General features: G+C 43.0%; 2 protein-coding genes across 4 annotated transcripts in view; both read right to left on the bottom strand.

Moving 5' to 3' along the window:
- Positions 1-23,281, bottom strand: part of LOC124310356 (protein held out wings) — a 42,867-nt gene extending 19,586 nt beyond the window's left edge. For all 3 annotated transcript variants that reach the window (XR_006909651.1, XM_046774199.1, XM_046774200.1), the window contains exons 1-2: positions 22,453-23,281; positions 18-151 (exon numbers count right to left, since the gene is read on the bottom strand). Coding sequence is in view for 2 of the 3 variants with exons in the window: in XM_046774199.1 (XP_046630155.1) it covers positions 18-151; positions 22,453-22,579 (261 nt within the window). In the remaining variant the exon portion in view is untranslated. The remainder of the gene's footprint in view (positions 1-17; positions 152-22,452) is intronic.
- The window catches only part of LOC124310353 (probable ATP-dependent RNA helicase pitchoune), a 36,614-nt gene continuing 13,371 nt past the window's right edge, over positions 110-23,352 (bottom strand). Inside the window, exons 16-17 of the mRNA XM_046774194.1 lie at positions 20,967-21,724; positions 110-151 (exon numbers count right to left, since the gene is read on the bottom strand). The gene's annotated coding sequence lies outside the window, so the exon portion shown is untranslated. The remainder of the gene's footprint in view (positions 152-20,966; positions 21,725-23,352) is intronic.

Genomic DNA, 23,352 nt, shown 5'->3' with positions numbered 1-23,352 from the left:
GCCGAGCAGAAACTTACGTCTGGGTGTTCTTTGACCGGCACATAGACCTTTTCTGTGAGTGTTGTGACGTCTCCTTCTGGTTCTGGCAATATCAGCGGTTCCTTTTTTACTCCACTGATCTGGAAGAGGCTGGCTCGAACCTTCGCAATTTCTGTAACAGAAAAAAAACGGTAGCCATGTAATCCCTGTAATATACACGAGTGGTACTTGTATAATTAACGAGTCAAGTCAACATGGCCAAAGTGAAAAAGTCACGGTACACCGTAGCAGTGTTCGATAAGTTCGGCACTAAAGTCTCCTCTAATCCGTGCACCATTTGCAGCTAAAGGAAAAACGTTGAATGGCTGAATTATGCTAAACGAAGTGGTTGAATTCCTACACGTGGAAGAATTCTTTCCGACTCGATTCCATTCTGGTTAAACAATGGTTAGAACGAATGTGCTCGGAGTTGACAAAGTTACCGGCAACGATGCATGTTCAGGAAAAAATCTTTTCGCCACTCAAATGTCAAGATAGCTGATTTTTACCGCATGTTGAAAATGAAAAAAGCGCGCTGTTTCTCAACGAACAACGTGCGCGTTGGGAATTGCCAAACCATTTTTCTACCAGAGAACAAAAATTGTTTTACATGCAAATTTTTAAAAGCTTCTTTTTGTTTCACTTCAACCTGGTTAGAAGGAAAGAACGACGTTCCGAGGGTCCGCAAATGGGGGTTCGGGTTAACGACAGTTCTCGTTCAAGCTCGCACACTTGTCGCAAGCCATCCCGAAACGAGTCCATGGTACTTGCAAAACCGCGTTACCGATGCCGACTACGACGACGACGGCACAGGTGGCACGGACGAATTATGAGATGCGCCCGTAACAGAGTTGGAGAGCGTATTATATGTGTCAAAAGCTAAGTTTGCACCGGGGTCCGCGACCAGATTCTCATGCTCCGTTGCACCGATGTCAGGTCCGTCCACCAGTGGTAACCCGGAGCAAGCATCGGGACTGCACCGGTAGGTTACACATTCATGGTTATATGCCGGTGGCCTTTCCGTGCTTGCTCAGACTTGTCTATCTGTGACCAATCTGACCTTGACATAGTGACGCAACGTTGCTACAGCTGCGTGTAAACCTCTCTGGTTATTATACTCGGTACACGAGCCTGTCGTTAAAGCACTCCTCGGAGTATCGCGCGATTACGCGTAGGAATTATCGCGTGTAAAGCGTCAACGACGACGGTTGTTTCCCCGCGTATCCACGGGCACTGCCACCGTTCATTCGGAGATGGTGTAGCGATTCCCTCCAGGTGTCCGATGGCCCGTAATGCAGTCGTCGGTAATCGGATATATCGGTGCAGGTCGTATAAGAAAGCTCGCGCGCGAACATCCGACACTCTACATACATATATATATATGGATTTATATATATGTGCGATTCCGTAACGTGTTTCGCGTTGATCGATGCACGCTCTTCGTCGTTCCATTCCTGTCGGGGTCTCTGACTCTTCGGAGAAGAGAAACAGACGATCCGTTATGAAAATATTCGAATAGATGATTCGAGTGCGATTTCGCGTCACGTGTACGAGCAAACGCGTTTCATTGATATTCGATCTTCGTCAGTGTTTGGAAAACGGTGTAACTTTGCTTCCCAGTTTGTGTTTTTATTTTTCATTTTATTTTTTATTTCACGTCCAATTTTTTCATCACAAATTTGGTGATAAGGTTTTCACCGTCTTTTCTTTTTCAGAGGGTTACAGTGTATATACATATACCTACGATTAATTCGACTCATTAAAACGCCGATGATTAGTTCAATTTTGGCTGATTGCAATCAATTTAGGATGATTAATAAAATAAATGAGCTTCAGAGGACGACTCGACTTATGGATATTCCTTTTTTCCGGTTCGAGACTTAATCACTGCCAAATACCGTATAACGTATGCGAGGACGAGAAAAAGTCCGCAGAACATGTAGTCGATAAAAATAGACCGTACATAGATGAGCGAACCAGATAACGGTGCTGATTGCGTATTACAAGTTTACGTCACAGTTATACACGTACGTTAAATTTATAAGACGCGCTAGTTAATGTAGCGTGAATAAAGCAAGTTCGTATAACGATCGGTTACGTAGATGCCTTATACGCGCAGGATATAACCTACGTGTAAAAGTCTATGATCGTAAAAGCGATTCGGTTACTATAAATTACGGGTAAAAGCAAACTGCATATTATTTGAAATGATATTTCCACTCAACTCTTATTTATTGAATTGTAAACTATATATGCACCTGACGTTATATTTCAGGAATGTAGCTATAACAGTTTGCGGTAATCGCATCCCGTAGCCATGGGCAGAAAGTTGATTTGTTAATGTTTTTCCAAGTCTCTCGATCGTTTCACGGTAATACAAAAATGGGAAGTCAATGAGCGCAGCCTAAATTCCAGGAGTCCGAGGAAATTGTAGAGAGCTCGAAAAAATAATAATGCAAATAAAGCTTCTTCTTAAAAGAAATTAAAAAAAAAAAAAAAAAGTATTTGGTGTAACAATCCTCCTAGTTAAACGAAAATTTGTAAACGAACGAAAGCGTATCACGTCCCACCTTTCCCTCCGCGATCGTCATCGACCAATATAACAAACAATAAGCCTGCAGCTTGCACGCGTGCCCTAATATCTGACGGTGTGTCCCTCTTTTATCAATCAGTCTGAAACGGGCGCAATGATCATTCCCCCTGCAAGGCGCATGCGGTCACAAATACCCGCAAGGCTTCATGCATCATCGGCTTTATACCGCCCGCATACTCTCGCCCAGACTGCTTCTGAGATGCGTTGAGAAGCAGAAGCAGAAGCAGAAGCAGAAGCAGTAGCGGCGTGTTGCATCGCTGCAAAGGGAGCCGGCTGTACTCTGCAGGCTTGGGTGAAAAACTGGCGCCAGTTAATCAGGCATCAGCAGTGTATGGATATACAGAATATCGAAGAAGGGAGATTGGGTGGAAATTTCATCACTTTCTTATTTTATTCATTTTCCTTTAGTCTCGTACAACTCTAAACCGATTTTTTTTTTTTTGATTTATCCAATTTGTACGGGATGAGAACCGGGTTTTACTTACTGCGCAAATTATTTTCCTACCATCATCAACCAATCGGCTGCAAAGCCTGACGAGTTTTCAATTTAGCGAGTAAATTGTAAGATCCTAACCGCCGTTTTGAACGTTTCAATTTAGAACAGGCGTATCGAAGAAGACAAAAAATAAGAAAAACCCATTAATTCGGTAGGTGTTTGCGTGTGTGTGTGTGTGTGTGTGTGTTATTTTTTCTCGAGCAATCTTTAATGCGGTCAACTCAATTTGGTAAAAATAGAAAGCGACATATACCTGGATGCACATCAGTGTACATATTAACGTACGCAAGTTGCACAAGTTTGATTTGAATGTGTGACAGACTATACAGCAGCACATCGAACGTCCTTTACTAAGATTTATTTAACAGTTATATTATGTATAGTGTTGTTATATAAAGTGTTGTGTAAAACCTTAATACAGACCATGGAAATATATGTGGTATGAATATACGCATAGAAGAAGTTTTAAGATTCGAAAAGTTTCTGTTTCTATTTCCATTTCTATGTATTTATTATTCTATTTTTTATTTTTATTTATTTTTTTTTTTTATTTTATTTTCAGTGCTTGGAGACATCGGAATTATGTCAGTCCTTGGCAGTTTTCAATAATACTCAGTCATTTCCTTAGCGTCTGTTAGACAGAAACGTTATAGAAAAAATAAAACAACATACCGGTTAAAAATAAGAAACGGATATAATCACAATTTGACATTTAACCAGCTACGACGTGTTAACCAATCTCCAAGTCGACATTGTGTCCGCATACTTGATCAATGCTTTTTCATCTCGATTAGCGAGTAGATAGACCAAAAGAAATTTTTTTTTTTTTCCTACCGCGTTTAGCATCGTTGAGAGACACGCGTTTAAATTGACTCGCATTCGGAACTCTCATCTGGTTTCTATTTCGTTAGTAGTAGTTTCGCTTGGTAAGGGTGGTTGCATCTATAATCGTGAGGCTATTCGCGGTAACAAGAACAATATCAAAGTGCCGAGCCCAAAAGCTACGTACACCTCCAAGATATGAAGAAAATTACGTCCGCTGTGTCTCCAGTCCAATCTGGCTAACCTGGCGTCACGATTCGGTGACTTCCTGATGCCGACGCGCTACAAACCGTAATAAAAGTCAGAGCCCAACCCTGGTGGTTAAATTCAATGCGTTCACCGAAACGAAACGAAACGATTCGCTTACAAGGAAGGACGTTGCACGACGAACAAACGGGCGGACACACTCGCCTACTTACCTACTCCGACTCTCTTAACAACTTTAAGTTATACCAGTAAACCTAGGACAAATCATTGCCTGCGCCAGTTACACACGCACTAGATTCCCGTCCCTAGCACTGGAAACGGTATCGCACGGACGGCTAGTTTGAACCGCATTAAAATCCATTTAGAAAAGTGAAACTCGTTTCCCTGCCCAGTATTGCGGTGATAACGTGGATGGATATTGTTCAATTCTCGCTTTTAACTATTAAAATAACGTATGAGTAGAAGTGGAACTGTTTTTGACGCGTCGGTCGATTAGAGGCATCGTTGCATTATAATTACTGTAACGTTAAAATTCTCAACATGCATTTGGAATTTTTTCAATGTAAGCTTTAACGTAAGAAGCACGATATTACGGTCGTCAATGTTTATTCGCAAAGATTTTTCCGACCTTTGAATACAGCCGTACAACTTATTATTGAATCAATTTATCAGTGACGCGTCATCAATTTTATCCACCGTCAAGTGAGCTGTGTACAGAAAATTTGCAACACCGATTTACACTCATCTAGACTTTTGTGGTTCGAATTTACTCTTTTACTTTTAAAATACCGTGAGAGATTCGTTTCGTTTCAGCATTACGTAACATCAAAATTCGTCGACATTGATAGCGCGAGTACGGCGTTGCAATAATTTGTTTCATGCGAAAACAAGAAGAGAAAAATAATTGGAGATGAGATGTGCAGCCAGAATCTTGGCTGTAAGAGGACAACCGTCTTGGGTCTTTGGTCTTTGGTCTTTCATGTCCGTAATAGATCTTTCGGTACCTGTCGAAAAGTAAGCGAGTCGTTGCGATAGGACGATCATCGTCACCCAATGAGGTTGGATAAAAAAAAATAAATAAATAAAACAGTGTCTGATACAAGTGCAGATGCGCGTATAAAATGAACTCGATTTCGTTGCGAACGTATGATGTATTTGTGACGGAGAGAGCAGTTTTATCTGGACCACGGTATCTTGTGCGAATGAATCTTCGTTACACAAGTGTAAGTACGACCGGCGTGCGAATTTGTGTGCATGCGAGTGTAAATGAGTAAGCATGGAGACTATTGCAGACGCCATTTAGGCTAGCAGTTAACCTTCGAGAAAATGAGCAAAATCGATTGGATTCGTGATGTTCGAACAGATGCGATTCGCGTTATTCCTTCGTCTGTTAATGTACTTTTTCAAAAGTTGAAAAGGAACGCTAAAAATTTCGACGAATGTGCAGAGACGAACCGGTTAAACAATTTTTTCAACTTCCGTATGTCGTTGAAAGTTTGAAACGAGCGTACGATGCAAAACGCAATCGCTAATTTGCACGATTATATATACCCGGAATTGTCGGATATTAATTTACTCGACGTACAACACTCGACATTTAGTTTCAAAAAAAGTGCGATACCTGACTGCAAAATTTTTTTAAAATCATTCCACTAGAAGAGATACATTTCACACCGATTAAGAAATAATAATATTACGCTAAAAACTTTGACGTGTTTATTTAATTAATCTCGAAACTGCACCGTTATTACTCGACTAGTTAATTATAGTTACACACCTGCGTCAACAATAAATTTGGCAAAACTGGACATTTTTCTGTCTCAAGAACGCCGTCACTCGTTTCTCTGCCGACTTACACACGGGCACACATATTATAATTGCGAAATTAACCGGCCAACATTCCCGTGTCTCTTCTCGGTCGTGAGAGAGTGAGGCACGAAACGAAATTATACATCGCGAAGAAAAACGTCGACAGATACCGACACGGATATAATATACGTGTGTAATATACACATATATCTTCGCTTCTAAAGTAAAATCTATCTCTCCGAATCGGCAGTGCAACAAGTGTAATCCGCGCGATTCTACACTCGCGTATATGCACCGGACACACCGACATTACCGGGTATGGCAAAATCAGAAAGTTGTTTGAAATCTCAGGCTAAAAGGAAGCCGGTAATCTCTCGCAAGTCTCACCTCGTTCCAGAGCGAGTTTGTTGGTTCGTGTATAGTGTGGATAATAATTGAGCCAGCGTAGCAGGTAACGCGTATTCTCACTATGAAAAATTGCGCAACGCGTGAAAAGATTTAAAAAAAAAAAAGAAGACGAAGAATTTCGACTTCTTTCCCCTGTTTTAACCGTCGAAAAAGCAAAATTATACCTAACGGAATACACTGTAAACTGGAAATATAAATCTTTCGGCAAATTAGACTCAACGAATGATATATTAATACGTAAGTTTTTCGTGTAATAAAACGTAGCTTGCGCACGTTACTTTATTTATTTTGTAATCAAAACTCGATTCGGATGTTCGCGTAACATGTCAGGTACATTCTTTCAAATATTATTTAAAATAACGTCAAACAGTGGTATTTTTAAGAAGCTTCTCGCGGAACGATTTTTCTCACAACAATATCATAAACAAAAAAATCAGATTTATTGACGGAGAATAGGGAGCAAAAGTTGTTATGAAAATTGCGATCCCACAAGTTGCCACCTAATCGTGTCGATAATTGGCAATTGACAATTTCACACAGACTTTCGTGAATTAAAATTAATGTTCAATAACAAATTATTGATACAATTAGATGACAAGTTGTCGGATTAGAATTTTCATAGCAACTTATATTCTCTACGTCGTAAGCGTGGAATTTAAAATAAAAAAGATTTACGACTATAATTGTACCGTTGAAAGATTTTTGAAAAATGTTGCAATTTGAAATTATTTAAAATAATATCCCCGCCACATACAGAACACAATAGATTCGAAACCAGGTGAAAACCGCTCGTTTCGCAAAGCGAGTGGAGCGGAAGTGGAAATTTCAAGCAAATGATAAAAGTCACAGAGAATCACCGGACGTGTCCCCATGCTCGAGTGGGTGGGTATCTTAGTTTTCGCACCTCTCCAGCGCTCCTTAAACGTGGAAACGTGAGAATACATTGAATGAAATCCCGCGCTCGTTCAACGCGACGCAACAAGCGGCATGGACAAGGAACGAAGGGTGTGGCGTTTACCGCTCTAAGAGATCATATGCCGCAAGAATTGAGAGTGCGGAATGGAGTCTGCGCGATCCCGTCGCCGTGGAGAGACGAGAGAGACGAGAGAGACGAGAGAGAGAGAGAGAGAGGGTGGAGGGGGGGTGGAGGGTAAAGGGGGCATCACAGCCGCATTTAGCGCGAGCAACGCGCGCCTGCATGACATCAGCTGACTGACGTTCTTTGGCTCGTGGGCTAGATCGAGAGGCGCCCGTAAGTACCTACCTACCTCAGGTTTTGCAAGAGCACAGAGCCAAAGGTTTGCCAGCATCCGTACGGATCATCGTCTGCAGCGGCGTGCATCCCCCGCAATTTTTCTTTTTTTTTTTGTTTCACCACCAATCGGACTTTTCGATGCCACGGACAAATGCCAAGCCCGCGCGGATTCGTCGTCATCGTCGGACGGATGATGAAGAGAGAAAATCAGAGGAAGTGGAGACGAAGATGTGCATATGATATACGTACATCGTGTACACGGAGAGAGAATAAGAGATAAGACTTGAAAAAATTCGTAGATAAGACTCGTTGTTAAATTCGCGCGATAAGATCGAGTTGTTTTTTTTTTTTTTTTTTTTAATTTTTCACTCTCGTGCAGTTTTTTGTTTCCCATAATTACTATTACTGCATATTTCTTTTTACATCTCTTTACTATTGTAAACTTGAGCTCGTTTCATTTAATTCCACGACGATACGGATCTCGTGGTAGTTTGCATTTATATGTAAATTTACATGACATACAAATGCAGACGTGTTTAAATATAACGAATACTGAATCGCATCGCATTCACTAGTATGTTATATTATATAGCTAGATATGTTGAAACACATTTACTCAAAAGTGCGGATTATTTGTAATTTTTCCTCTTGCTGTTGAGTAGTGTGAAACATCGACAATGACGAGTTACGACATTTTCATTGGGAATTACGCTTGCAGTGCGGAGTGTAATTTTAACGAAACAAAGGCCAATTAGCCCAGGTACGACGCCTACTAGTGCATTATACGTACAGAATGCGCTGGCTAATAATCGCCGCTGTTAAAAAATTCTCTCGATTGTCTGCAAGTTTTAAGCTTACACGCATACCTTTCCACTTGAACAAAACAGCCGACGGTAATCGTTCAATCCCAACGTTAACGAGACCGTTTTGTTACAGTTCGTATAATTACGTATGCGTGTACATATTTTTTGTCAACTCATCTTTCGCGCGGGATAAAACGATCAGAATTAATATTATGAATAATTTTTTGGGCGTGCCCGCAGCTGAACGTTATTACAATTTAATTGACGTACGTTGAGAACGTCGAGCATACGTATAGACACTAATTGTATCAAGTCGACGGCTCGTAATCTTAGCTGGGACAGTTTCTTTACAACACGTGTACCTTATCAAGAATGTTCAAGAATAAAACGCAGACAAAACCGCAAGCGAGATAACGAGACCTTTATTTTCCCATCTCGTACGATGCATAGCAAAATAAGTACTTACACAAACGGTACAATGTACGTGAATACGAAAAGTATGAAAATTTTCACTTCCCCGAAATCGTATAATCGCAATTACTTCCAAGTCGTGTACAAGCGTAAATGATTGTTATCAATACCGTTGTTGTTATTGTTATTATTTTGTCTTTTCGATAACAGTTATGCGTCAGAAATGACGAATCGTCTCCTAAAGTTACTGCAGGCGAGGGATGTTAATTGAATTGCTTCAAAGAGTTGAAAAAGGACGCTAAATTTTTCACCTGCATTAGCGAGGGTCCGATAATTAATCGACTGGTGAATTTTCAAGGTGGCTAAACTCGGCACTTCCAAGTCGACAAATCTACTCGAGGAATGCGCCACCTGCACAGCATAATTGGCACCAAGTGCATCATGCGCGCTGCGGTGCAACGGCAGAATTGTTTAATTAAGCAACAACGACGACGACGAGGATACCAATTTTTTATGGATAAACGGCTCGGCAACCGGGTAAAGTACATCGCCGTATTTTCGTTCGTAAAAATATCCCTGAATGGAATGGAAAGAAGTTGTTGTTACGGATATTTATTTTTTCACAAAGATCAAAGAGCGGAAATAAACAAGTGAAATTTTAGCGGTGTACTTGGTTGGCACTGCGATGATCGTCCTTGACTAAAATTCCACGGTAATGCCGAACAGACTGCAAAGTCAGTCTAGGCGAGACCAACCGACACTGGTAACTATAACAAATCTTGGCACCAAGAATTGGGACAATATTTTAGACACCTCGATGATGCTATACGCGTTTGTATATAGTTGCTCTAGAAAATTGGCAGGAATTTCTGTGCTAACCTCGGTGGTCACGCCCGTCTCTCTGCATACACATTATAGATACGTGCCAACCAACCAAGCGATATGCTCGCGATAATTAAAGTAAAAATAAAAAAATAATAATCCATGTAATATATTATTACGTAAACTTGACTCAGGTTGATGGTTTTCAAGCGTAAAAAAGAACGTCGGTAAAACGTAGATTTCCAACGAAAAGTCGAGGAGGGGCTTTTTAATGATTACGCACCGACCGTATAATTTCTCTGCTGCGTCGAGAAATTCCACAGCGAACGAACGCTTCGAGTCTTCGAATTATGACCGCATGTATCGGAGGAAGAGTTTGAGGTCATCGAAGTGATGGGAATTCGCTCCGATATTGCCCGTATACGTATAGTATTTACCGTTCTCCGAGCAAAGCACATTTCGTTGGCAAAACTTAACGCATACCTAATCGTGACGAGATTGTCGCACGCTTCGCGAATACCTGTAGCGCCCAACTGCAGCTCGAGATATGCAATTGTATGTACAGATATCGCAGGATAATCCGAAAGCCGGTGAATTTTTTATTAATCTTGTTACACCTGGTAAAACGATAGTAAAACGAAATAACGGAATTAAGAATCTTCGGCGTAAGAAACGTGTCATTTATTTCACGTATAAAGAAAAAAACAATGTATAATGATGTTTGGAAGACGATGATCAGGGCCCGGTTTTAACCCTGAATAACTTTTACCGCGATTAGAGGTGTCGTCAGTCGTTATTGTCCTCCTTCTTTTCAGGGTCCGGTTGTGCTCGTCGATACGTGTGTGTGTGTGTGTGTGTATAATAAGTTTTGTGTGTATATTACGGCAAGAGGAAGAAGGAGAAGGAGGAGAGGAAGAAGAAGAATAAACGTGGGTGATCTCATGAATTTTACTGGGAGCATGCGCTGGGCTTACAATAAATAAAAATGACTCGTCGTAAAGGTTGTACCTTTGGATCGCGTGTCGTGAATGTGCGCCTGTGTGTTTCAGAATTGTTCTACACGAATTCTCCTCCTACACACACACACACACACACGCACGCACACACAGCTGTTGGCTTTTGAGATTTTTGCAAGACAAAGTACCTATGTATGACGCTATCGTTAGCAGTGAACGCTGTCGTTGCCAGCGGCGGATTACCAGCTGACTTATACTGACTATGTTTTATTTATTTCACCATTCCCAGAGGTAGGACTGCGTTTTACACGTATTCATTCGTCACTTTTATGCTAAGGTATTTCTCTCTAGACCGCGTCAATTCTTTTCGAAAGATTCATCATCCTTGGACCAAAAAATGAAAGGGAGAACGAGAAGGAAGGAAAGAAGAGGAAGAAAAAATAACCCGACTCCTCGTTTCCGATACGTGGAAAAAAATGAAGAAACATGTAAATCAGAAAATAGACGCCGGGATATTTTTTGACCAACGGTTTACAGTCATCGTCGTCACGTAAAAATCTATTAAAAAATCTATGCAAAAAGCTATTAATGACAGATGAAGAAATACACTTCAACTAAGAGTCACATGGAAAATAGAATTTAAAAAAAAAAACGCGCGTTAATCTACTGGGAAAAGATTTTTCCTCGTTTTATGAAGCAAGCTTTTTAAAACCTCAATCTAACGACTCGGCTCGAGTCAAGTTTCACGAAAGATTTTCGCTCAAGGGTTTGTGAAAAAATGCCACGGTGCCAAAGATGACTAAACCAAGAGAGCGCGTCAGGTGCCCAAAGTCGTCTTCGCGGTTTTTTACGCCAGGCAAAGAAATCTGCGATAAGTATAACGAATGGCAATTTTTTACGGAAGAAACCTTCGCGTGTTCCGCGTTAATAACCGGCAAGCATTTGTCTAATTAATATACCTAGATTTGTTTTCACGTTTCCCTTGACCAAGTTGTAAGCAGACTTGACAGTTTATCAAGGAATTACGAATCGTTTGCATAACTTGGCTAATATACTTGTACAGAATTTGAAAACGTTGAAACAATCACATGCAATTATAATATATGTATAATAATACACGCACCTGGCATTTGTACAGAGTTTAAATAGAGCCTGGCATCTTTTCACAAAGTATACCATACGTATAATGTACTCGCACAAAAGTAATGCTAATTTTCTGATTTATTACCCGTCGTGAAATTCTCGACAATTTTGGGTCATCCTTCCAACTTATCTCAACACATTTGCGGGATGTACGATTTCGCATTCTCGTCAATTTTAGTCAAAAGTCAAATTGTTTTAGCAACGAATTTATAAGTTTACTTTATAAAACAAAAAGATACCGTCTTTCTTTAGTTTATCAAGGAAAAAAAAAATCAGCGTGACTATCTCCAGACTTTCCAAGTCTCATTTTAGTGCTCCGGAGAATAAATGAAGAAATTGTCATTTTTCACAGTAAAGTCAATTACAGGTTTCAGTCGTTAAATTCCAAGTTGATCGTTCATCAGATTTCGGTATAATACAGGATGTAACAGTGAAGAGTGAAAACCAGCTAATATACATATTTTCTAAACAAAAACGCCTCCGATCATCCAGAGTACAACTTTCGGTAGGTATAATATTACAGGTGTTTCGCTTTTCGACGGATATTTCAAAATCCGACCAAATCGTCGTCGTCGCCGCTTAGGCAATTCGCTTTATTTTCACTCACTGACTCAGGGTTTTTATTTATAATTTCGTCTCTTAAGTACATACATACACGCATGCGTGTAACATAAACACACACGCACACGCGCGTGCGAAAAGAGACAGACACACATTATATATATATATATATATACGCATATATACTCCGGAATAAATACCAAGGCGAAACTTAGGACCGACGAGTTGGTGAGCAGACGGCAAAACGATCCACGATTTGAATTCCACTGAATGATCGGTATCAACGCGTTCAGAGTATGTTAAGTGGGCGCGGGTTGGACGTAAAAGATGCAAATAACATTCATCCGAAGTTGAAAAAATTTACAGTTAACGTCCATCGCACGTTACGGTAGCCATATTCGATTATCCTACGCACAACCTTCGCAAATCGTTTTACGTTCAAATCATCTCTCCAACCGCATCGGTATATCAGGCTAACAAGCTACAGGTAGCAGAACCTAGGCTCAGGTACAGCCGGATAAACATTTCGATGAGATAACTGTACACCCATACATGACGAATATAACGTGTAAGATACGAAAGAAATATAGTCTGACCTGAAATCCCGAGCTATTCCTCATCGGTGATGATTCGAGTGACCCGATTTACAGATTTACGCATCCCGTTGCAGATAATTCGAGTATCTGTTTAATTATCGGTTCGCTTTTTGGGGGCGGAATCGCGGGAGCAACGACACAAACTATTATTTGGACGATCGTTTCATATTTTCGGTTCAGTCTTGTCTGCTGTACTTGCGACGCAATAAAAACAGTTCCGTCGAATACGCTACGCGTAGAGAAAACGTGTAAAGGGAGAGTGTCGGAGTCGCGGTTTCGAGGGTAAAACCTGCTATAAGAAGGAGTTATAAGCGGCGATATCCTGCCGCCTGTAAGGGAGATGGGGAAAAAATGAGTCGGCAAGGGGTCTCCGAGGCGAGTTCGAATCCTCGGGACATCGGCCTTGCACCTCGATCGGTGCAACCACCCCGTGCAACAGGTTCCATTCAAGATTCCCCCGAGTCAAGCTACACGCCTCCTTTCAGAGAGCGGGACAAACCAACCTGTTGATCCTGCGCAGGACGAGAGGGGAAAAAAGTCGACCGTCGTGCGTGCGGGGAGGGCGTATAGAAAAAAGTGTAGCGTTGAGTGACCGGGTCGGGGGTAAACTTGTCGAGTGATCAGGAATTCGCAGAGATTGCGAAAAGTGGAGAACCGTGGAAAATGGGAGACACGTGAGAGAACTAAACTTGGAATTTGAAAGCGTTCGATGAGAATGCAGTGCGGCAACGTGTGCCAGGCATTTGACACAAAATCTCTCCAGCGCCGAGCAGTGGCGCGGTATAACCGGAAGAGGAAAAACCAGACCCCTTTTACGGTCCCTAAATAGCTGCAGTATAACCAGATGCTTTTCGGTCTCACCACGCAAGGCTTTATCTATTATAAATATGTACACATGATTTCACGGTTTACTGTTCAATCTTTGTTATTTACCCCTGTAGGCACGGATGTCAATGAGGGCTACTGTTTATTCACAATATTGTTCGACAACCGGGCCGTTCTATCATCTCTATTTCTCTCTCCCCTTTCCCTTCGAAGCAACGGAGAGACACGAGGTTATCTTTTTGGCGCTAAAATTCGAACGCGTGAAACAAAAGTAATACCGATAACCTGAACAATTCCGACTATCAATGGAAGTGTAAAGAATTTTAGAGCTTATAAGAAAAGCCGGTCAAACGGGATACTGATCAAGGAAATTCTGCCCTCCTTGGCTCGTTACGAATACCAAAGTGTCATTAGCGGTTTCGTACGACTCGCTGAACTAGGTTCCAAGCGGCACGACCACAGCCAGTACCGGCTCCAATCAATGATCGTTGCTCAAAACGCCTTATTAGCCGATGTCCTTTCACGCGCGAGTTCCTACATACCGTTAGGAAGAAACCTGGCGACGAGACATCACGCGCAGCTTAATAACGTAATATGTTTTCCTCGAGTTCGTCGCTCGAAGCATATCCGCATCGGTAATCGACGCCAACACAGTCGAATCGAGAGTCCCTTAGCTGCATTTATCGAGATAAGCGAGACTCGGCTGGGATGACAACGAGTCTCGTGTCAACGCTTACGATCGGAAGAAATCGAAATAAAAAATCATAATTACAGTTTAAAACAAACCAGCCGAGCTATTCCGATCCTATCTCATAGATATTAATTCTATTGTATCCACGCAGTCCCAAATCACTTGCAGGAGATCTGTCGGCGTGTTTGTTTTACTCGTAATAATACTCGTGATAAAAATAGTGTCAAGGATACCAACGACAACAACGGTGGCTGCGGTCTAACTCGAACACGATACTTCGATGACAGTCATTCGCTTTTCCGGTTAGACACTAACGCGTCCTACGTGCGGCAGTGCGAGCGCCTAGATGCAGGTATGAAATAATCTAAAGGTAGGTACCGGTGTGCCTGTGCATATCGGACCTCGGAGCGAATGGCTCAGAGAAATCTGTACGCGTTCTACACGTAGAGTCCATTCCCGACTAGTCGGAACGAGGAGCGGGTCGCCACTCCCTGCATCGCGCCACTCCTGGACAAGCCCTCGAGAGTCAATCCAGTCTCAAGTCTTGGTATGGAACCATCGAACACGTGACCTCGTAGGAGAAAGAGAAAGAGAGAGAGAGAGAGAGAGAATGAGCACGTGTGCGTGTACGCGGTGTATGGCGGCGTTTATATTTATGTATTAGATTACCCTGGTTCACCACTACTCCATACCGTGAATCTACATACCAGCCTTGCGACAAACAGATATATTTCATTCAGGCCGGATCTGGTTCCCGAGTTGGATAATTTTGTTGAAAAAACCAAAGTTGCATGTGCAAGAACAACGAATTCATTCTCGGGGGTATGATGCACCGTTTTTACCAACTTCGTTTTATCGCGATTTACTAAACTCTTCCGTAACCTTCGAGAGGGTGAAAAATTGCACGGTGAAACAACAAGTACTTGTTCTGTTTACATCCCTCTGTGACCGCCAAGGTTTCCGTCGCTACGGACAAAGTTCCGTGTATTCTCATTTCCGTTTTTATTTTTTACTTGAAAACTATAAAAAATGAAGTCGACGAAAATGGAAAACATTGAATGTTCGGATCGGACGGAGAGGTAACCGAACTATAGGTTTAGATTGCGGTGAACACACTACATCTACTTGTAGATATATTTTTTCCCCCTGAGGGATGATGGCGGGAGATTTGAGGAAGGAAAAAAAGAGAGCAACTAAAAGCTCCGAGTAGAAAGAGAAAGAGAAAGAAAGATCAGGGTCCAAGATAGGATTTCTAGCTGTCTGGCTTTGCGGGAGTGAGTGTCGAGGTAACACTGTACTTCTACGTGGGGCGTGAGTGAGCCTTTGCTGCTGATGCTACACAGCAGCGTGGGTTTAAAAATCTCTTTAAATGGGTTTTTCACGGGTTAAAACTCGCGCTTATCTACGATATAAATATATATATATATATATACTTATTCCATCACAGCATCTTTCTCTCTGCCTGACTCTCGTATTTTTTATCTCGCACTCTTCTCCCTTCCTTCTTTCCTTAGTGGTATAAAGAGTATTTCCCGACCCGTTGAAATCTACCGACATGTCAGTGGCATGACAGGAAGTGAGAGGGAGTAAAGGGGAAAAGCGGGAGTAAAATCCTGTTAGTCCGCGACACCAAGGTAGGTTACGTGCGAGCCGCGGCTAAGTCTCGGTTGTTCGAAAACATGTATCTGTGAAATGATGCGAGGTTAACGGTTTTGCGACGAATGTGGGCCGCGCGTTGGTCACCCGGTGGAGGATACGCGGTGCTCGTTAAAAAATATTCGCTCGAGGCCCACCCGTGGGGATATTATTTGTGGTTGCACGAACCGGCCGGTCCAAGTCAGGCCCGAATTCGATTCTTTCCGCTCGTCATCGTCTGCAGAGAGGTCCTCTTTGATAGCGGTACACCACGCGCAGTGGTTCACCCAGTTTTCGTTACATCCCAGAGAGAGATGGAAAAGAAAGAAAAGTGAGACAACGAGAGACACGGAGAACAATGAAAGTAGGAACGAATGCTCGAACAAGAGAAATAGAGGGAGTCACAACATGGAACTTCACTATACTCGTTATCGCAATCATCGTCTTCTCAAGAGTCCCGGTCACTCACTGGGTTAAATGTTTCATAAGGGGAGACAAGCATGCCTCACGGTCAGAACTGTAATGACTTTTAGAAAGCCCAAACCTTTGTCCGTGCCACCGATTTGTCAGTCGGTAGGTACGAAGGTAAACCCAGTCCATTTATTATACAAATAACAATCACACAACATGACCAACGTCTGTAATCCTCGTCCCCAATACTTTTGCGCGCACACTTTGAAAATAAGAATCCGACTGCTATAAGGATTACCGACGACATGGAATATAGTGAGCAACTTCTTTATGCATATTCATTCGCAGACATTTCGCAGTGAAATATTACTCTGATCTTCGATTTCTACGGGTTGAATCGAGCTTATCGAGTTTAAAGATTCGTTCGATAGACCCTTCACGACATTGAGCAAACGAGTGTGCGGCGATGTCGGTGAGCATGGCAAGTACATACCAATGGTATGTACAATATGTGTACGATACAGAAACGTGGGAATCTCTTGACAACGACGGTTCGAATCTCTGGATGGTCGGATGGTCCACGAGCTGGATATATCAGAGGACAGAGACCGACGAAGAAGATTCCTTTCACCTCCCACCACGCGGACGTATGGCGTGGAGAAGGATGGGTGTGCACCGGGGGTCATCTCGGTCAACGGCCCCCATCGCGAGAGGGCCTCAATAGTTTCAACCTACGGCCCTGAGGTCCGTAACTAATCGTATAAGACCTTGTCTTGCCGTCTTGTTCGATGACGGTAGTGAGCGAGATCGGGGATCGTCGATGACGCACGTTTTTCACCCACTTTTATCCCTGTGCAACACCGCGTATCTCGCGACGAAGAAAACAGTCCAATCAACGGTCCCGAATTCGAGTATAATTTACGATCTCGGCGCAACTTACCCGTAATTTTTCATCGCTAATTTCGTTGAAAATTTCAACGACAATCGCGCTTTAACCGCGGTTTTTGTCGATGCGTTATGCGACGTAGAGCATTGCGATCTCGCGAGTGTAAGAAGAGCGCTGCGTATAAAGTCACTTGGTATTCGTTTTAAACCGCCTGTGTAACGGCGAGTGAAGACGCGTGGGCATTTCCTAATTTAGAAACAGGCGATATACCCTAGCGCGTAACGTCTTCTTACAGAATTATTACCATAGTCTCGTATTTCCCACTTGGGCCCTGTAACTCCCCACCTACAGACCCGATACGTTGTAATTCGAGCCACTCTCCGGTCCGAGTTTATAACACCATTGATCACAAATGCCCGCTGTACTTGTCATAAGTGCAATTGCCCAAAATCTTCATCGTCTATCGATCGGCGACGTGTTAAAATTTAATCTGATGCCACCCGCAACCCCGTTCGCGAGGATTATACGGAAACGCGTGTGTGTACCACCTGCGGTGTGTGCGGTGAACAGGTGCGTACGTATGATGAGTCTCTTTGAAAGGCAGGAAAGCAAAGCCGCGTTTGACCCGTGACTGGTTTGTCAACGCGCGTCGTGTTATTGTGCCGGTTGAATTTCTAAAGGCGGCTCTTCCGCCGGGCAGGACAACGAGGCAAAAGATCATCGAGTTAAACAGTTCCGCAGACCCTGCAGGTGTGAGTGACCTATCATCCGTGGACGTTTGTGGTCAAGACCTTTTCTCCTCACCCTTTCCAAAGTTCAAAGTTCGATCGCGCCGTGTTTGTACGAGCGCTACGTTCGGAAATCCCGTAATTTCCAACCTCGCACCAATGACTCGGTCTAGCGAAAGACAGTCAACAGCTATTGGCCAATGTGTCTGTATCGCGTTATCGATCATACGCATCTGTGTCTAACAGTAAACTCGATGCGGGAACGAGCGATATCTTTTTTGGTCTCTTAATCATTTTTTGTTTTATTAATTTTTATCTCTCGAGGGGAAATATAACGGGGCCGTGCCGCGATGAGAGATGACGAAAGAACTGGTCAAACGAAAATACGCAACGGAGTGATCGGACGACGTCGGTCCGCGTAAAATAGGGAAAAAAATTATCAATCAAAAAGAAACAGAAACCGACAAGGCGGAAGAGCTAAAGATAGCAGGTAAAAATGGCGATCGTGTAAAACTCAACAAACTTTTCTCTTCGTAGATTTCCAAAGAGGATAACGAATTTCTAACGAATTTCGCGCACGTTGCGTCACGACGGCCGTATTTTATAGCCACCCAAGGAACCTTCTCCACCACCCGGATGGACACAGGAAATCGCCGGCGGCACTGCAGAAGCCGAATTCAGAAGTATGGCTGCGCGGTTTAAACCTGCGGCTTTTCACGAGCCATTGACCGTGAATGTCAATTGAACAAAAACTTCAGGGATAAACTCCGAATCTTACGTACAACCTACAGAAAAATCGAGTAATTTTGCTGGATGATGTGAGACCAGTTTCAACCGCTACCTTATACGTTGAAGAATAAACAGTTTGACCAAAACTTTCAACGAACTAATCAAGAATAATTTGGAGTTGGAAAATTAAATGTACTCTACATATAAGCAATTGGATTGCAGGTGATGTGTAGACGAGAATGGGTTCTACGAAAGCCTGATGTTTCATCAAGTGGGTGGCCTGGTCGATTTCGACTTTGACGTATATATCTCCAAATATCGAAGCACACCTATCTCAGAATCGAAAAAGGGCTCAACAGTCCGATTCTATACGAAATTCTGAACAAAAATACTCCAATACATTATCATTTGACGCAGAAATAACGAAATGGCACGGATTCAACGAAATCGCAATATTAAATGCATAGAATTAAAAAATTCATTCAATTCGTTCACAATCTAAAAATTTGGCGATCTTCGGCGTATCGAACAACCCAAACATACCAATACGCGATTCTTTCCCAACCTGTTAACCTTATCGCCGTTTTACTGGCACGATTTTGATTCGCGCAAATATTTTTCCCCTTGTACAGCAATTCCCATCGCGCAATTTTGCGCCAACAAGGTGAACCGCATTAAATACGCCTACCTGCACACACCCACCCACAAACAATAAAAAATTAGGTATACATTTTTGTGCGCAAGTATTGCGAATGCAGCCGGTAAGTACATGTGCTGAGTGCGAGATTGCGAGAGAACGGGGTTGGCGGCGATAGGAGGAGGAAGAGGAGGAGGAGAAACAAAGAAAGAGAGAGAGAGAGAGAGAGAAGGGACTGCGGGCGTCACAGTACGTGTAAAATATTTACGCACATATCGCTAACGGGCGGCGAACCTGTCGGCTTGTCGCAAAACGGCAAGATGGCTGGCGCCGCGCGCCGCCACTCCTGAGGATCCCGGAGAAACGAGGGCCGCGCGACTCGCTCCTCGCCCGTTCGCTTCCACATACATCCGTATACACGCACGCGCGCACACCGCCTAGAGTCCGTCTTTCGCTAGCGCGCGCGCGCGCACCCGACGAAGCGTTTGGCTAGTCGCTGCAGGGCCTCTGTTTCTCTCGTTTCTGGTCCCACATACAGGGTATATATCCTCTGATGGTGAGGGTGCGCATGGATGCGGTTCGCCCGACAACCACACACGCGCTGGTAACCAAGAGCCGAGCGAAACGGTACCCCTTACCCCTCCGCCCCCACCGCCACCTCCACCTACCAACGATCGCTTCGCTCGCTCTCGTGTGGCTCGAGAGAAGGAATGCGGCTGCCCGAGGCGGGGGAGGAGGGCGGGGAAGGTTGGAAGGGGGGGGGGGGGGGGCGGCCGGGGCCAAACGATGGCTTCGAACACGCTGCTTATGCGCCACAGTTTCCATCCTCCTTCTTTTCAGGCCAACTTTGACTAGGTCTACATACTTGCGTAGAACAACTGGACGCGAGACGAACCTGTCGTGTTTATGCACGCGTACGTTGCGAGTGTTATGTAGCCGCGACGAAACGGTGTTTCAGTGTTAGATCGAGGGATTTTAAATTCTCTCGACGATACACTTTGATCCCCTGTGTATCGTATGTTGTTACCAATCGATCGCGTATCGATCTCGCTAGATAAAGTGAAATGAAACCGATAAAGAAGTGGACAGAGAAAGATATATATTTATATATATATTGTTTTGAAACAAACAAAAGGACAAAAGAAATAGGAAAACGATGTGAGTCACGGTGATTTTCAATACGATCATTAATCGCTTCAGTCACGGTCAATATTCAAAGTCAACGGAAGCAATTACCTCACCGATTTCATCGATATATACTTGCATACAGTATATTCCATACACGATATCGTACGCACGTACATGTACATGATATCGATGGATAAAGGATTAATTATTTAGTCACTTTTTTCCTTGCGTTACACACGACAATAATATTTAATTCTTTTCATCCATTTGTTCGATCTTCGTTCTCATATTATCAAACAATTATATTTCGTGCGGAATGCACGCGCTGTTCGTCTAATTCCTACATACATTATAACACGTGTTACATAGGTTATAATATACGATTAGGTAATTCACCTGGTGGTTCAATGAATCATTGGCTTTCCTAAAATACTTGGCGCCGTTCAACCGGTACTTGCGGTGCTTGTGTGTCAGCCGATTCTTGCGGCCCCGCCGTCCTGGAACAACGATCGAATACTCGTCGTTGTCCATCAGGTAGCGTCTAGGCTTTACAACCGGCGCATTCAACCTGTTGCGTGCGTTCAGTTAGATGCACGCGTAATGCCCGCTTGATCGCGTTCGATAGCTGCGTTTACCCATCACTACCCGACGCGTAGAGCAACTCGAAACGAGCAACCGAGTTGCCCGAGTGAGTGCGATTCGTCGATTTCACTCGCTCCAAAGACCGACCTCGCGAGTCGGTCCCTGGCCACGACTCTAAAAGCTCCAAGCAGCAGCAGCAACAACACAGAGGCACACAGTTCATGATCGCATACATGGCGTTATTTTATTGTTACTCGTTCTTATTTCTTTTCTCGCTCACTGAATATAATATCACTGTCCCATCCGGTATTCCCAACACGGTATTATACGCTGCTGCGTTCACCGTTCACAATAGTCTGAAAATATCTTGGAATAGCTGGATTCTCAATGCAGGTTTCGTCAACGGCGTGCGGTTGGCTAATGCCATGTGTTTTTGACATCCGGGTCGCAGATGCAGGCCGAGATACCATATTAACCAATGCTGCTGCAGGGTGTAGAGGAGATGAGCAGCAGCAGCAACAGCAGCAAGCACGGAATCATCCTCACGTCTGGTTTGTGTCACGTGGCGTAGACTACGATAAGATTAATCTTATTTCACGCCAATTTTCACTGTCTTCCTCTTTGTTTTCACAAGTGGATATTGTTAGTTGATAAAACGAAGGTGGTTTCATTAGTTGGTTGGTATTCACAAGTACGGGAACGCGATGGGAAATGCACGCGTTCTTTTTTCGCGCAAATACCGAATATGTCAGTGGATCGTGTTAGTCGGAAAGCGTGTGACACGTGTGTGGTATATCAATTCGAGAAAACTGGGTGATAGAAGAGACTCTTTTCATCGCTAGCGCGGTTTTAATTGTCGATAACTTCTAATAATAAGCGTTACGCGTGCGATCGTTCATCGCGTACGGTTTTAGAATAGTTAGTATTCCGCGAAGGCAAGTGCCATTTTCGAAAGAGTGACGTAATGCCTTAGCTGGTGTAAACATACGGTTCTCGATATCTCTCTCTCTCTCTCTCTCTCTCCCTCGCACCATCCATATCTATTTCTCTCGCTCTCTATTCGTATCACTCTTGTGTTTTTTTGTACGAATGTGTGCGGTAACACACTTGGGCAATTGTCGAGGAATAATCGAGGAAATTGCACAACGTGGAAGAAAACGAGCGAATGAATGAATGAATGAATGAAAGAAAGAAAGAAACGAAGATTTGCCGAGGATCGAGCGTGAGAGCGACGATTACACATAAATAAGAATTATCGAGGAGATAGATATGTTAGTAGGGATTAATGATTAATTCTTACCTTCATCTAGTAGGCGTTCTACGTGTATGAAGACGTTAGGGAAAGCGGCTAATTGCTTCCTATCTTTTAGTAACTGTGAAAGATAGTCCGCTATACTTTGCGTCGTCGTGTTAGTATTATCACACATTGTAATTATGTTTTTATTATTTTTACAATACGGCCGCGGGACGACGTTCCACGATGCGTAGGAACACGTTTCGTTAATGTTTACGCGCGTTAGCGACGTCCAATTTACCGAATAATGACAATACCTGCCCACCCCAGCGAAGAATTGTCTTCGAATCTACTGATTCGAGGATAAGCCGCGTTTCACGTTTACGCGCGGCCTTTTTTTTCAAATTAATTCCTTATTTATTTATTCATCAAGTTCAACTGTCGTCTTCGTCTCCGTCGTTGTCTTCGTCGTGCGTTACTGCAGACAGTTATTATCAAGGTGACAGTCGAAGAGTCACTCTCGTTGCAACAGAGAATTCGTTATACGTCGAAGAAAAACATTCAACGGCAGCAACGGTGATTTAGATAACGAGATGATTAGATGCGTGCGATTTTTTCTATTGTTTTGTTTTGTTTTTAGTTTCGTTCCGTTCTCTTCTTTCTTTCAATTATTACTTCTCTTTTTGTACAACTATCGAGACTAGGGAGATTCGGGATAGACGATTCGGTTATTCGGTATTTATATGGTGTTAATATATATACATATATATCTATACATATGTACACATATATATACATATATGTATTGTATGTACGTATATGTAGTAAACTATACAGCGATATTTCGTGTGTAAGTACGCGCGCTACGGATATCACGGCTCAACTGATCGGTGCGCTGCGTAAGTCAGGCCGAGGGACTCTCGGGCGGATTCGTGCGGCGGCGCGCAGCTCGCGCTAGCATCAGCG

Source organism: Neodiprion virginianus, chromosome 1, assembly GCF_021901495.1.
Source record: "Neodiprion virginianus isolate iyNeoVirg1 chromosome 1, iyNeoVirg1.1, whole genome shotgun sequence".
Classification (NCBI taxonomy): Eukaryota; Metazoa; Arthropoda; class Insecta; order Hymenoptera; family Diprionidae; genus Neodiprion; species Neodiprion virginianus.
The sequence above is the reverse complement of the archived record's forward strand: the minus strand, read 5'-3'. Positions and strand labels throughout refer to the sequence as shown.